Here is a 13,482-nt window from a genome sequence, read left to right on the forward strand (position 1 = left end):
AAATAGCCGTGGTATTGTGGTCATCGTGACAAGAAATTTTTGCAGTGTGTCATATTTGGCCGGACACTGATCGATGGCCACTTTTCTGTAAAACTCGGGCTGCTGCCGACGCTAATGTATGTACTCATTTTCCCAGTGGCCCTGTGCCTCACGGCCGACGTCACCCAGGCCAACAAGTTCACCCCCGCGCCCAGCAAGTGTCCCAAGTGCGACAGCGTCCAGTACGAGCCCGTCTGCGTCCGCACGGGCGGCACCGAGAAGGACCCCAAGCTGACCACCTTCGGCTCCGAGTGCGTGCTACGGACCTACAACTGCGAGAAGGCGACTGGTAAGGGTCCACCTGAAAGAGAGAAAAGCTCTTTGAAGTGTGAGAACACAGTTACATGTTATGTTTGTTTTTACTAACCTGAAAACGCAAGTGTGTATGAATGTCGCACACTTGTAGGTGTGTGAAAATACCCACATAAGGAGTACACTTAAGGGAGTGAATGTGTGAATGATTTTGGTTTGAAATTCACGCACATGAGCCTGTGTACGAATGTTCTTCACACACCTACAAGTGTGCGACATTCACACACTTGGGTTTGTCACTCGCACTTACCAGTGTTTGGGGCGACATTTGCGACCCCATGTGTTTGCAAAAACAATCTCTCTCTTAGACGGAAAAAAATAAGTCTGTTAACTCGGTGATGACTGAGAAATCTGTTGGCACAGCTCACAAAAATGGTCTGTTAAACGAAACGTCGGTTGTGGGAACCGAAATACCCATTTGGGACAACCCCTTTTTGTCAGTCATCACTTTGGTGACTGATTTGTCAGTTGTGGCAACAGATTATCGGTTGCGATGACCAACTCTTTTTTTTCCGTACACACACGCACACTAAATCTTTATGCTCTTTCGACGGGTCCTACGAGAAGAATACGATTTCGCTGCCCCGAACCAGACAAGTACGATCTCGCCGCGACAAACCAGAAAAGTACGATCTCGCCGCGACGCTCCAGAAGCGTACGAACTCATTTCGCCGCGGTGCGTGCACTCGGAGCTTTAGACGCCTCTTACTCGTCGCAGGTATATCGCAGCAGCTTGGGCGGCATCTCATTTTAATCCCTATTGTTTTGCCATTAAAATGGAATATCGCCCAAACTGCTGCGACATGCCTGCGACGAGTAAGAGGCAAAGCTCCGAGTGCACGCACCGCGGCGAAATGAGTTCGTACGCTTCTGGAGCGTCGCGGCGAGATCGTACTTGTCTGGTTTGTCGCGGCGAGATCGTACTTGTCTGGTTCGGCGCGGCGAGATCGTATTCTTCTCGTAGGAACCGTCGCTTGTTGTGCATGAAACTTGCAGAATGTTGTACAGCCATAATATTAGGCACAATTTCATGCATAACTATGTGTGCATAATTATGCACATTTTGTACACAATTATGCATAAAAATTTGTGCATACTTATGGCTATAAAATTCTGCAAGATTTTGCAAAACAAAATTTTTACAGTACACTTCTGGGAAATCCATCGGCCCCCGTATCCCGCGTCGGTTTGACAGAACGCTCTCTTCTTTTCTAGTGTTGCCAGTCCACAAGAAGGGCGAATGCCCCCCCGGCAGCCCCGTGCGCCTGTCTTAAAGACAAGAAAGTTTGCAACGCAAAAATATGTTTATGATCAAATGGAAATCTACTAGGAAATAGTAAAAAGATGATTTGATACAGATGATGTGCGTTATTTTTCAATCATGGTGATATGGTACAAATACCCTTTTTTCATGGTTACAGCGGATTAATACTCGTGGTCAATTTTTATGGGAAAAGAAGTCAAATCTAGCTTGGGAACATAACTTTAAGTGCTCCAACTAACTGGTCACAACAACAACAAACACAACAACAACAAACACAACAACACACTATTAAAAATTTGGTGGTATTTACCGAAGATTCACTCTGCCACTTTTATGAATTCACGCAGAGGACTTAGTTTTTTTGCCTACGAATGGTTTTAATTTTAAGTTTTAAAGATCGCCAGAGGAAGCTTTATGGGTTTACGAACTTAGTTCGTAAGTTCAAACAGCCATTATCAATCTTCATAAACGACGAATTTTGCGCAATCTGCGTGATTTTTATTTAGCAACTTTACAAAGCCCGTTGAGAAATCCCGAGGGACGTTGTGAATTCAATTTACGACTATATCTGCGTGAAATCACAGAGAATTTTTGTAGAGATACAGTCGCACTACAGTTTGGAAATTAACAGCAGCAGGGTTTCGAAACAACAAACGATTACATTTTATGCACTAGGATCACATTCAAGAAGAGGGACACAAATCATCATCTACCATAGACCATAAGCTCAAGGGTGAACTCTACTGGTTGGTTCATAGTAAATACTTAATATTTAAGTGTATAGAAGGGCAATTCCAAAAACGTTAACAATTCTAACACCATATTGACAATGTTTCAAAAACCACTTCCGTTTTATGTCTGCCAGTGACGATCTTTTGCAAGGGGAAACATCTAAACGGTTCATCGCTCGGCAACCGCGGGAATTTCATTGAATATGCCTTAAAAAGTTCTTAAAAAATCATGTAAGCGATTTGGCTCAATTAGTCCACCTACCCTTAAAAAACTTGGAAGAAACACGTTCTTTGTGTACTATCGCTGTGACGCTTTGGAATTGCCCAGAACTACAGATCACATTCAGTCGCATAACATTCAAAATGAATACATTTCTGGAACTATCGAACAACACAGCTCAAAAACATCACATTCAATGTCAAACGATAGTAGATATTACCAACAATCGTTGAAGCCAGTAGCTACTGCAAAACACGTCAGTAATAGTATATCTATCTATCTGTCTACCTATCTATCTAGTTTTGTTTTTCTAATTGTGCCGTCATATTACTTAAAAGATAAAACTCGTTATGAAAGATAAAAGAGATTTGACAGAGGGCTCAAAAACAAAAAGAAAAACGAGGAAAAGTCATAAAAAATAGAAATGACGTTTTTTAAAATATAAAAGCGGGAAATATATTACTTTTATGTTTGAAAAATACACAAAGGCACAACACAGGAATACTACTGTTTTTATATCCCATGCACCAAACACAACGACAGGACACACACCCACACACCCCCATTCCACAAATAAATTACAATCACAATACGATCACAATACCATCTTCGACTCACGGCCAATTTATGTACATAAACTGTTTCACACTGACGTATGAATTCACTGGTAAATTGACAAAGGAACGTAAGTCCAAAAAAAGTCACTTTTTTGTTTGAAGGTATTTCGTCGCAAAGACATATATTATGAAACTAGGCCGAAAAACAATATCGACTCATTTTTTTTTGGACAATCGCATCGCAATAAAGAATTACAATACAATCTCACGTGGTACATATATATTCACATAAAGTGTTCCAGACTGACGGAGAGGAAGGCAAGCATGCGTGCAGCAACATCGAATGGTTTGGAAACAACAAATATACTTCTTAGCGGTACACAAAAGTTTTAACATATGCCCAGTGAGAAATCAAAATCGATGTGACATCGAATCGACATCGAATAGATGTCAGTTATCGGAAATGTCTCGATTTTAAGACCATCTCAGGATCGATTCGACACGATAATCGACAATTTACCGACAACGATATCAGTCTGACATCATTTCGATGTAACTGTTTCTCACTGGGTGATAAACACCATACTAAAGCGCCACACATTGGGCGAACGAGACACACAATGTACAAAGAATTATTTCAAATGTTACGAGCCTACTCCACTGCACATTGGCACCTCTGTTTGAGGCATTCTTTTCTCGGAAAATGAGACAATGTTGTAACGAGGTAAGGGAGAGTGGGGCACCAGCTACCAGCTGTTGGGGGCACATACTGTCAATGAGCTGGCAATAGCAGCCCATTCACTTTTTCAGTCATCTAATTTGTGAAATCGCAACCTCTTTACGTCTTTATTTGGTTGCGAAATGCGAGTGGCGAAACTTTCAGTGGTATAGGAGCAGCGTACATCCAAAGATTTATTGACAGTAATTCCCCCAAATTGGGGCAGGCACTGTCACTCTTTTTATGATCTGTTGTAGCAGAAAATGTTTTCGTGTAATTTTGATTTTTGGGGGTGAAATGCTTCCATTGGCACTTCCTTTCCGAGATGCCATTAAGACCATTTCGAGAAAGCACTTCTCCTGAAATCATGTGTACGCCCTCCCTGAAATCCTCCCGAAATCATTTAAAAATCCACCTGCAATCATAAAATCATGCGTAATCTGCCAGCAAATTTTAGTCTGAAATCCTTAGAAGGTCATGTAAAAACCTCCGGAATCACGTAAAATCCGCCGGAATCTTGTGAAATCCGCCGAAATCCGGTAAAATCCGCTGAAATCATCTGTAATCCTTCAAATCAGACATAATCTGCCGGCAGGTTTTAGCGTGAAATCTTCTAAAATAATATGCGAAATCCGTGAAGTCATGTGAAATCACGCAATCTTTGCAATCATGTGTACATCCAAAGAGAGAGTGGTGGGGTGGCCCCCTCGCCCGGGGCACATACTGTCAATTGCCGAGGTTTCTTCTCGAGGTGATTTGAGAAAAGACACGAATATTTTTTGCGCGGGCACACCAACCCTAAAATCCGTAATGCTGCCTAAACTAGGACTGCGAGAGAAGACTTTCCAAAAAGTGAGACTATATACCCCACTACTCTCCCTTACGTCCGCGGTACCGAGCCTGCAAACAATTGTTTTAAAACTCCTAAACGCTTGCTCTGCTCCCGCGCAACTTTGGCCGGGCCTTTGCCTATGAATTTTCCATTCGCCTCATATAATGATTGCGCGCCTAGGCGGCGAGGGATGGGAGGAAAACGGACGACTATTGGTCCGAGTCCCCTCATGCCCTACACCATTCCGGTCCCTAGTAGTGCGGGTTGATCGGAGTTGGTTGGATTTGTCGGCACAGCAGGCGTTGCCGTGTCTATTTCAAATCTCTACATTTCCATTTAGGAACATACGAACAGTAGGTCGTTTGCATATGCCCACTATTCGAAAGAAAAATAAGAAAAAAAAGAAAGAAAAGAAAACAACACAAATTTGCAACAGCGTGCGGACATTTACGGTAAGCAATTTGTTTGCTATAGCCTTGAAAAGATATTCATGTAAACAATCCTAAAATCAAAATTCAAGTTCATATGAATTAAATTCTTAAGTTTTACAACACATTCTTTTACCCATATAACATTAAATACAATTCACAAATAATGTCACAATAGTTAATTATTGTGCAAAAAATAACTGTTTCAAATGTACAAAAAAGTACACTTGTGTCAAAGACTTATGAAAGGCAGTTTCATATGCTCATTAGTTGAGAATGAGACGACAAAAGATGGCGATAAACTTACAATCAGAATGAAAATAGTCAATTAATATTTTGAGTATCTAAGAATACAACACTTTGCAGTTACAGACAGGGTATTTCATTGATTATCAACAGATCGCCATGGCTGACAATCGTGCAAACATGTTACAATTACAATAAATAGACAATATACGTGATTACGTGAAAACATTCTTACAACAAGCGAGGAAATTCGCGCTTGTCAAAGAAAACAGTTGTGAGGGGAGGGGGAAACTTAAAAGAGAATGTGTACACAAAAATACGAGGAAATACACATAAACAATTACAACCAAATACTCTATAACACATAGCAGTTCACGAAAATACTGGTCAAAAAATACAAGAAATGCACGCTTTCTGACACCCAGAAATACACAAAATCACCTCCTCCCCGGTTGACTAGAGTGTCAAGCTTTTCAATCAAATACAATCTTACGAGACCAAGAATATTCGCATTATTTACACAACGGTTAACAGTTCTCTAAGTTTATACCACATTGAACAAGGATACAATGCACAGGACAGAGCACCACTCCGCGGCACACTTTAATGAGGGGTGTTATGTACAAAAAATACACAAATATACTTCAAAATACCATACAATAGTAACATAGAAGCGCACAGAAATACATGGGAACATTGATCACAATTCACACATGTCCGTTGCTGGTTTACACTTCCGTTTCGTCGGAACCTTGGAGACAGCAGAAGAATGCCCGCCGCTGGCGAGTGAGGTGGGTCGTCGGGAGTTGTTCTACTGACAAGTTTGGATCGGCCAAGGGATCCAAACGTGCAACAGCCATGGTCAGGGGTGGCTGCTGCATGCCTGCAACAGGCACGCCTGTCTAAGTACACACTTGTACATAATGTGAAATGTGATGCACTTTGCAGAATCTTAAGCAGCCATAGTTATGTATGCAAAGTACTTTGTGCATAACTTTTAAAAAAATTTCACAAAAAGTGTATGTAGTCACGAACAAATTTTAGAAAGTTATGCCGGACATTTTGTGCACAACTATGTCTGCCTTAGTTGTGCAAATAGTACATGGCGCAATGCATGGTTCAGTGTGTAATGTCAGTTTCAATCCTCAAGTCCAGGATGAGGACCTCGATAAGGACCTCAACAGGGACGGGTAACTTAAGTTTTGCGTTACGCGTTACAGTAATATAGAGGAAGTTTTTCACCCATACACCCCGAAAAGCGTGTTCTCGTATCATGTGCAATATACTTGAATCGATTGCAATGTAGTACTTGACAATCTCATGAGAGGGTTGCAACCCTAATTGTAGTCGAGTATTTGGGCTCAAATCAACCCCAATTTCTTCCCAAATCATCCCCCTTTTGCTCTTGATTGATACGCATGTTCTTGGCTCAGGGTTAAATTGGGCTTGAATTGAGCGCGAAAAATGTACTGAAGACCTTCAAGCACGCGCTTTTCTTGGTGTACCTTATCCGTTACTGCAACGTACTTATTCTACTCACTTAAATGTTCCACGTTGTTATTTAAGTATTAACGAAACCGTATATCGAATTATTGCAGCACAATTAGTGCACATGGCAAGTCTATCTCTTTCGAAATCAATGCCATAAAATTTTTTGTGATCTTCCTCATGGCAGCGGAGATAATGCGAAAGTAACAGTAACAAACAACTGCGTTACCGTTTCAGTTTCATGTAACATAGTTTTGTTACAGTTGTAACGCAACAAACCAAAACACACATTAGTTACAGTACGTAACGTAACGCAAGTCGCAAAATTGTAAGTAACGCAGTTTAAAGTTAAGTTACCTTCAATGGGCGCCTTGACGAGGACGTACCAGGTACAGGAGGAAGTCCTTCGGGGGTGCGGGGAGACCGCAGGGCAGAGCGAAGTTGAACGGGTCGTTCTGGATCTAGGGGTCCATGTCGGGCGACGGCCTTGGGGCCGACCATCACTGAAGGGCTGGTAAAGGAGACATGCATTGGAGCGCGGGACGGCTCCTCGACAACAGGCTGGGCGCACGGAGCCTCTTCGATCTGGACCTGAGCGCCAGCGTCTGCGCTGGGTGGAAGCCAACCTCCGGCCGGGCCTGCAGCTGATCCCTGTACCTGCGGGACAGGGCAAAAGGCGGGGCTGTTCAACTACCAAGCGTATAGAAGCACCATTTTGCCCATGAATTGAATAGGCAACTCGCTATACTAAGCCAGACACCAATTGAGATTGAGATTGATGTCCTCTCAAAAGCGTCAATTTTTCGAAGTTTCTGGTGTAAAAGACACTTTCCCACTTCGGGTTTCGGGTGTAACCGCGACTACCCGGGAGTGTGCTCGAGTGTCGTGTGTACACTGGAAATCCAAATGTGTGACTGGCGTTACACTTTGTGTGTGAATTTCCATTCGTACAATTAAGGGCACAGTGTACGAATTTTACAGGAGAATTTATATTCTAACTGGTCTAAGTGCGCGAATGGAAGTTCTCTCAGCCACAGTTGTGCGATATTCACACACTGGGGGTTTTCGAGTACCTATCTACAGTGTCCGCCGTGCAACTTTGGGCTCTGCATCACCTGAAAAGTTTTGACGGCCCTACACACTAAATACTACTGCTTGGTTACCTTCGACCGAATGTTTTAAATGTGCCCCATTGTGCGCCATGTCTCACACTGTTAAATTAATTTTGCAGCAATTTAAATTTAACAGGGCACAGGGGACCCCTGCACCGGGGGGGGGGGGGATATTTGCATGCCGGTAATCAATACTCTCCAGTATACTAGTACAGGGGGTGTAGGACTTTTCGGGGATTAATACCCCCCCCCCCCCAACCCTCACTTCACGTGTAGGGGGATTAAATATTTCGTGGAAGTACTAACCTCCGGTATATAAAAAATTTCCAGGGATTTTTACTCCCGGCATACCAGTAGGGGGGTTACAAAACGTTCCGGAGATTAATACCCCCCGCAAGCCGGCATTTCCGCAGTCACCTATTCTCTTTAACTCGTCTCGGTTGGAAGCGCATCAGGACAGCTATACAGGGTGGTTCACAGACCCCTTCCTTTATTTTGCTTATACTGTACCGCATGCAGGCGTGCGGATGGGTTGCATACTCGCACGGGGTCATAAGGCGCCCATAGTGAGCGACAGTAGGCAAGCCCGCCCGCACGCATGCATGCGGTACAGTATAAGCAAAATAAAGGAAGGGGTCTGTGGACCACCCTGTATGTGCGCCATGTGCGTTGCAGCGCAACAGTGTTTTGTGAGTTATCGCGAAGCCTGTTACGCGAGACGTGGGCCTGCGTACGTATAGCCAGTAGTATACACTTGCAGGTGTTCAACCAACTCTGGAGTTGTTCAGTTGCGAGAGTGCAACTTCTCTTTTTAGCACTTTTTGCAGTGGAGCGTCCAATTAATAAAAGTGCTCAGTTGAGGAGGTGAACACTTACAAGTGCACAGCTTCCGACTTGAACTCGCTGGCATTCAACTACAAGTTGAAGTTGCACACAACTTGTTTGGTTCACCAGTGTGCCGGGGCGCAGTGCATGCTCCTTACCTGGTCCTCGGCGAGCTGCTGGTCGCCGCTAGCGCGCATGTAGTGTTGATCCTGGTCCCCGAGGTCAACGCCTAGCACGCCGGCGATGCTGTGGAGGCGCATAGCCTCTTCGATTGGCGTGGCGTCGTTGCCGGCGTCGCTGCAGCTATCGCTCGCCGTCCTCTCCCTGCCCTGCTTCCTCTTGTACTTTTTCTCTCTAGCCTCGCGCCACCGGCGCACTAGCGGCAAGCGCCGCAGCCACCCCTCCTGCGTCTTGGGTGTGTCGGCCTCCAGCGCCTCCGCGAAGGGCACGTAGGAGAAGTGTGTCTCCAGGTTTGCGGGCGCGGCCGTGGGCCCCACCGCCCCCTCGGGGACGTCCTTGGTCTCGGGCAGGGTCGAGGCCGGCGCGCCTGGCTCCCCCGGGACTCGGTCGGCAAACGCCTCCGGGGGCGCCGGGACGTTCTCCAGCGTTTTCTGCTGCTCGTAGTCGATAAAGACAGCCCCGGCCTCGGCGGCCATCAGGGAGAGACTCCTGGTCCAGTGCGGAGGCGGCCGGCACTTCGCCCCCTCTGCAGTCTGCACGGCCTCCTTGCCTGTCCTCTGCTCCTCGTAGTCGATGTAGACTGCCCCAGCCTCGGCCGCGATCGTGGAGATCTCGCCAGTCCAGTGGGGAGGCGGCATGCTCTTCACCAACTCTGCAGTCTGCATGGCCTCCTCGCCAGCCCAGCCACAGGCATTCTCGCCGGCCTTGTGGTCCCCTCTTTTGTCGGCCAACTGGCCCTCCTCGCTGGCCTCTTCGCCGGCCTCCTCGCCGCACTGTTAAAAAAAGTTGTCAAATAATCTCACTATTTGTGATGACTAGTTTGTTAAAAAATTCCTTTTTTTCCCCGTAGTGGTCCATAATGATTCCTACTTTTCTCCATGTTGTAATACTACAACAAAACCGTTGTAAAGTTTAATAGCAAGATATATCGTTACAGAACGAACAAGTTTGTGTTACTACAAATTTTTGGTGCAGGCGGAAGTAAATATTCACTGTTTTGAGATAAAAATTTGTTTCAGAAAATTTTGTGAATGTCGTTGAATTACAACATGTTTCGTTTTTTTAACAACATGTGTTGCTATCAAACTTTACATTAAATGTGTTGTAAATTTACAACAATTTTTTGAACAGTGTGGCCTCCTCAGCGGCCTCCTGGGCGGCCTCCTGGGCGGCCTCCTGGGCGGCCTCCTGGGCGGCCTCCTGGGCGGCCTCCTGGGCGGCCTCCTGGGCGGCCTTCCCCTCGCGGTCCTCGCAATGCACCTGGACGACGTGCAAGCCGTCACCCAACGGCGGCACGCCGGGGCCCTTGCCCCTCAGGCCCTGCTCCAGGATGCGGTCGTGCCTGCCCCACTGTCCCGGGCGGTAGGCGCGCGACCCTGGCTGCTGCTTGTCCCGCCCCCACAACTGCATCACCCTCTTTAGCGGGCGCGGCGGAGCCTCGACGTACGGCAAGATGTCGTCCTCTCCCCTCGGCGCGGCGGGGGGCAGCCGCCTCTCCCTACGATCTGGGTCACCCCCATAGGTCAAGTTCAAGGTCGCCGGGCGCACCACGGTCGGGGGGCCTCCCATGTCCAGGCCGCCCTTGCCGCCTCCTGCAGCATCTTTCGGCACATCCCTCTGCACGGGCAAGTCCACCAGCTCTGAACTGATCTCGGACAGATCTTGAAGCCCCAGATTCTTAAACTTGACAAGATTGGTCCCCTGCGGCGGCAGGGTCAGTGCCAGGGGATCGATTTCCCCATTCAAGCTGTGAGGGTGACCCAAACGACTATCACTGCTGTGCGATCCGGGCACCAAGCTGAATGAGCGCCAAGTTCTCTGCAGGGGCCTGCGCTTGCTTTCTACACATTGCCCTCCGCACCCGTCGCCCTCGACGACAACCTCGGCCGGCTCCTCGACGGAAGCCTCCAGATCCTGCCCTTCATCGGGGTCCTCTGGCACCCACAACCCAAACTTGACGTACTCGACCACATCCTCCGCGGGGTCGTCCCCGGCGGCCTCTCGCAAGTCGGCCAGCTCCAGCGCCTTGGCCCGGTTGCCCACCCCTGGCAGCCCGAACAAGACCGTGGGCGTGTCGTGGCGCACAAGGAGCTTCCTGGTGAAGAGCTTGTCTACCTGCTCCAGCTCCCGGGCGGGGGTGTTGTCGACGGAGCCGTACACCGCCTCAGTGCTGGCCGCGCCCTCAGACATCGCCGGGCTCGTGACCGCCTCGCTCCCACCTGCTCCTTGCTCGCCCTCACCTCCTACCTGGTCTTGCGGGGCTTCTTCCTTGATCTTGTCCTGGGTCTTGATGACTTGGCCGCGGATGACTTGTGGTGGCAGCTCGTGCTCAAACTCTCCAACGATGGCCGGGCGCGGCTTCAAGAGGCACTGGCGCCGGGCGCGTCCGTTATCCATAGCGCCTCCTCCTCGTCGTCCTGGGGCCTCTCCCTTGATCTCCACGTCGTCCTGGGCCTTGACGACCTGCCCGCGGATCACCTGCTGTGGCAGCTCGCGGTGGAGCTCGTCACCCACGATGGCGGGGCGCGGCTGCAAGGGCTGCTTGCGCCAGACCGGGTCGTAATCCATGGGGCTTCTGGACACGACGCGCGCGGCGGGCCGACGGCCGCCCAGCACGGGCGTCGACATGACGGAGAACAAGTGCACGGCCAGGAGATCGGCGCTCCGGCAGCGGCGCGGGCTCAGCAGCAGCGGGCCGACGCGCGGCAGGTCCACGCTGGCCTCCTCGGGCTCCTCCAGGTCGAGCGCGTACAGGCAGCGGGCCTCCTCGCGGCAGAAGCGGCCGCCGATGCCCTGCTGGGGGCGGAACATGGTCACGGTGTGATCGCGGGGGTGTCGCGTTCGCGTTTTCGGCGTAAAGTCCTGCGCGCGCAGCGGCGGCGGCGCGGCAGTCCGAGCTGCGCGTCCTGCCTGGGTGGGGTCTCCGCTGCGACTGGCGGCAGGGGCGGCCCGCGGTGGCTGGGGGGCGGCTGGGGCCTGCCTGGGTGGGGTCTCCGCTGCGACTGGCGGCAGGGGCGGCCCGCGGTGGCTGGGGGGCGGCTGGGGGCTGTGCGGGGGCGGCGCAGGCGGCCACCAGTAGTGGGGTTGAGCAGCAGGGTGGAGGGGGCAGGGGATGCTGCTGCTGCTGGTCCACGCTGCCGAGGCGCTGCCTGCCACAGACTTGCTTGGGGCATCAGTGCATCAAAGGCCAGGGGCAGAATTTCACACCCATTTCACATTAGTTCAATTTTTTAGTTTTCACATAAAGGGAGTTCTTAAAACCGTGTGAGGAGAACTCTTCTATACTCGTATTTTACTCTGTGAAACTCGTCGCTCGTCCGCAGCTACCCTACTGGCGCTATGCTGGGCCGTAGTCTCCACGGCGGCTGGCCTACTCTGCGCACGGCGGGCGCTCGGGGCCGACAAACGCCAGTTATTGCTCATCCACGGAAACTTTTCCTGCGTGTAGACCAATTTTCAGACCCGCGTCCGTCGCGTCAAATGATAGTAGAGTAAAATGTCTCTGTTCATCACGCACTTCGAGAAATGATGGGTTCTTCCGCACAAGTAACTCTGCATATTTTCCCAAGTCCGAAATATTCACGGCAACAAAGTTTAGCACAAAAACATCTTGACCGAATGCGATTTGAAATGCGGCAAGTCGAAAGCTTTTGTGAGCTTGCGCGGAGGCGCGGAGTAGTTCGAGGACCGCGGGTCCGTCAACGGGGTGCGCGGCAGGCTAGTAGGTTCGCGGGGCGGTTCGCGTAACACGCTTTGCCATTTCTCTATTACTCTCTCCCACTCTTTTCTAAAAAAAACAACACAAATCAAGTAAAGCTCCGCGTGCGCTCTCAGGTGGTCCCACCTCGGGCAGCGCGCGCCTGACGGGTGCGCAACCCATACGACACGCGCCCGGCCGCCGATGAGGGTCTGCTGGAGGGGAGCCGGTGGGGAGCCCCGGGCCCCGGGCCCCGGGCCCGCGAGGGAGCCCGCCGCTGCAAGGCGCACAGCACAGCCAGTCTGCGTGCACGCCATGGGCAAGGAGGACGAGACGCGCGGGTGCCCGGGCGGGGTCCCGGGTGGCGGCCAGCACCTCACCGCCGAGGGCGGCCGCGCCACGCTGCGCCTGTGCTGCATCGCGAAGCCCGGGGCCGCCGGGGCCGCCGGGGCCGCCGGGGCCGCCGGGGCCGCCGGGGCCGCCGTCGGCGCCGGCCAGGGCGCGGCCTCCAGCTGCGGCTTCCACATCAGCCGCACCCAGTGGGACCCGTACCCGTGGGTGTCCGCCGTGGAGACGGGCAGCCCGGCGGAGCAGTCGGGCCTGCGCCCGGGCGACTGCGTGCTCGAAGTCAACGGCGAGGACGTGCTCGGCCAGCGCATCGGCGACGTCGCGGCCAAGGTGCGCGCCGGCCGCGCCAAGGAGCGCCTGCAGCTGCTCGTCTGGAACGCGGGCTGCGACCCCGGCACCGCTGTCACGGTAAGATCATCTGCCTCTCTGTCTCTGTCTCTGTCTCTGTCTCTGTCTCTGTCTCCCTCCCTCCCTCTCTCTCTCTC

At 50.3% G+C, this 13,482-nt stretch overlaps 2 protein-coding genes across 2 annotated transcripts in view; one reads left to right on the forward strand and one right to left on the reverse strand.

The window, feature by feature from the left end:
• Window positions 1–7,126: 7,126 nt before the first annotated feature.
• Window positions 7,127–10,803, reverse strand: LOC113210096 (uncharacterized). The gene is made up of 2 exons (XM_026427923.2): window positions 8,931–10,803; window positions 7,127–7,492 (listed from the first exon to the last, which is right to left on the reverse strand). Exons 1-2 carry the CDS (start codon window positions 9,615–9,617, stop codon window positions 7,184–7,186), a joined length of 996 nt encoding a protein of 331 aa, XP_026283708.2. The 5' UTR covers window positions 9,618–10,803; the 3' UTR covers window positions 7,127–7,183.
• A 2,021-nt stretch (window positions 10,804–12,824) lies between these two features.
• Window positions 12,825–13,482, forward strand: part of LOC127749660 (uncharacterized) — an 8,893-nt gene continuing 8,235 nt past the window's right edge. Inside the window, exon 1 of the mRNA XM_052268728.1 lies at window positions 12,825–13,405. Within this exon, the coding sequence (XP_052124688.1) occupies window positions 12,854–13,405 (552 nt within the window). The 5' untranslated portion in view covers window positions 12,825–12,853. The remainder of the gene's footprint in view (window positions 13,406–13,482) is intronic.

This window comes from Frankliniella occidentalis, unplaced genomic scaffold (genome assembly GCF_000697945.3).
Source record: "Frankliniella occidentalis isolate FOCC.00 unplaced genomic scaffold, Focc_3.1 Scaffold75, whole genome shotgun sequence".
Lineage (NCBI taxonomy): Eukaryota > Metazoa > Arthropoda > Insecta > Thysanoptera > Thripidae > Frankliniella > Frankliniella occidentalis.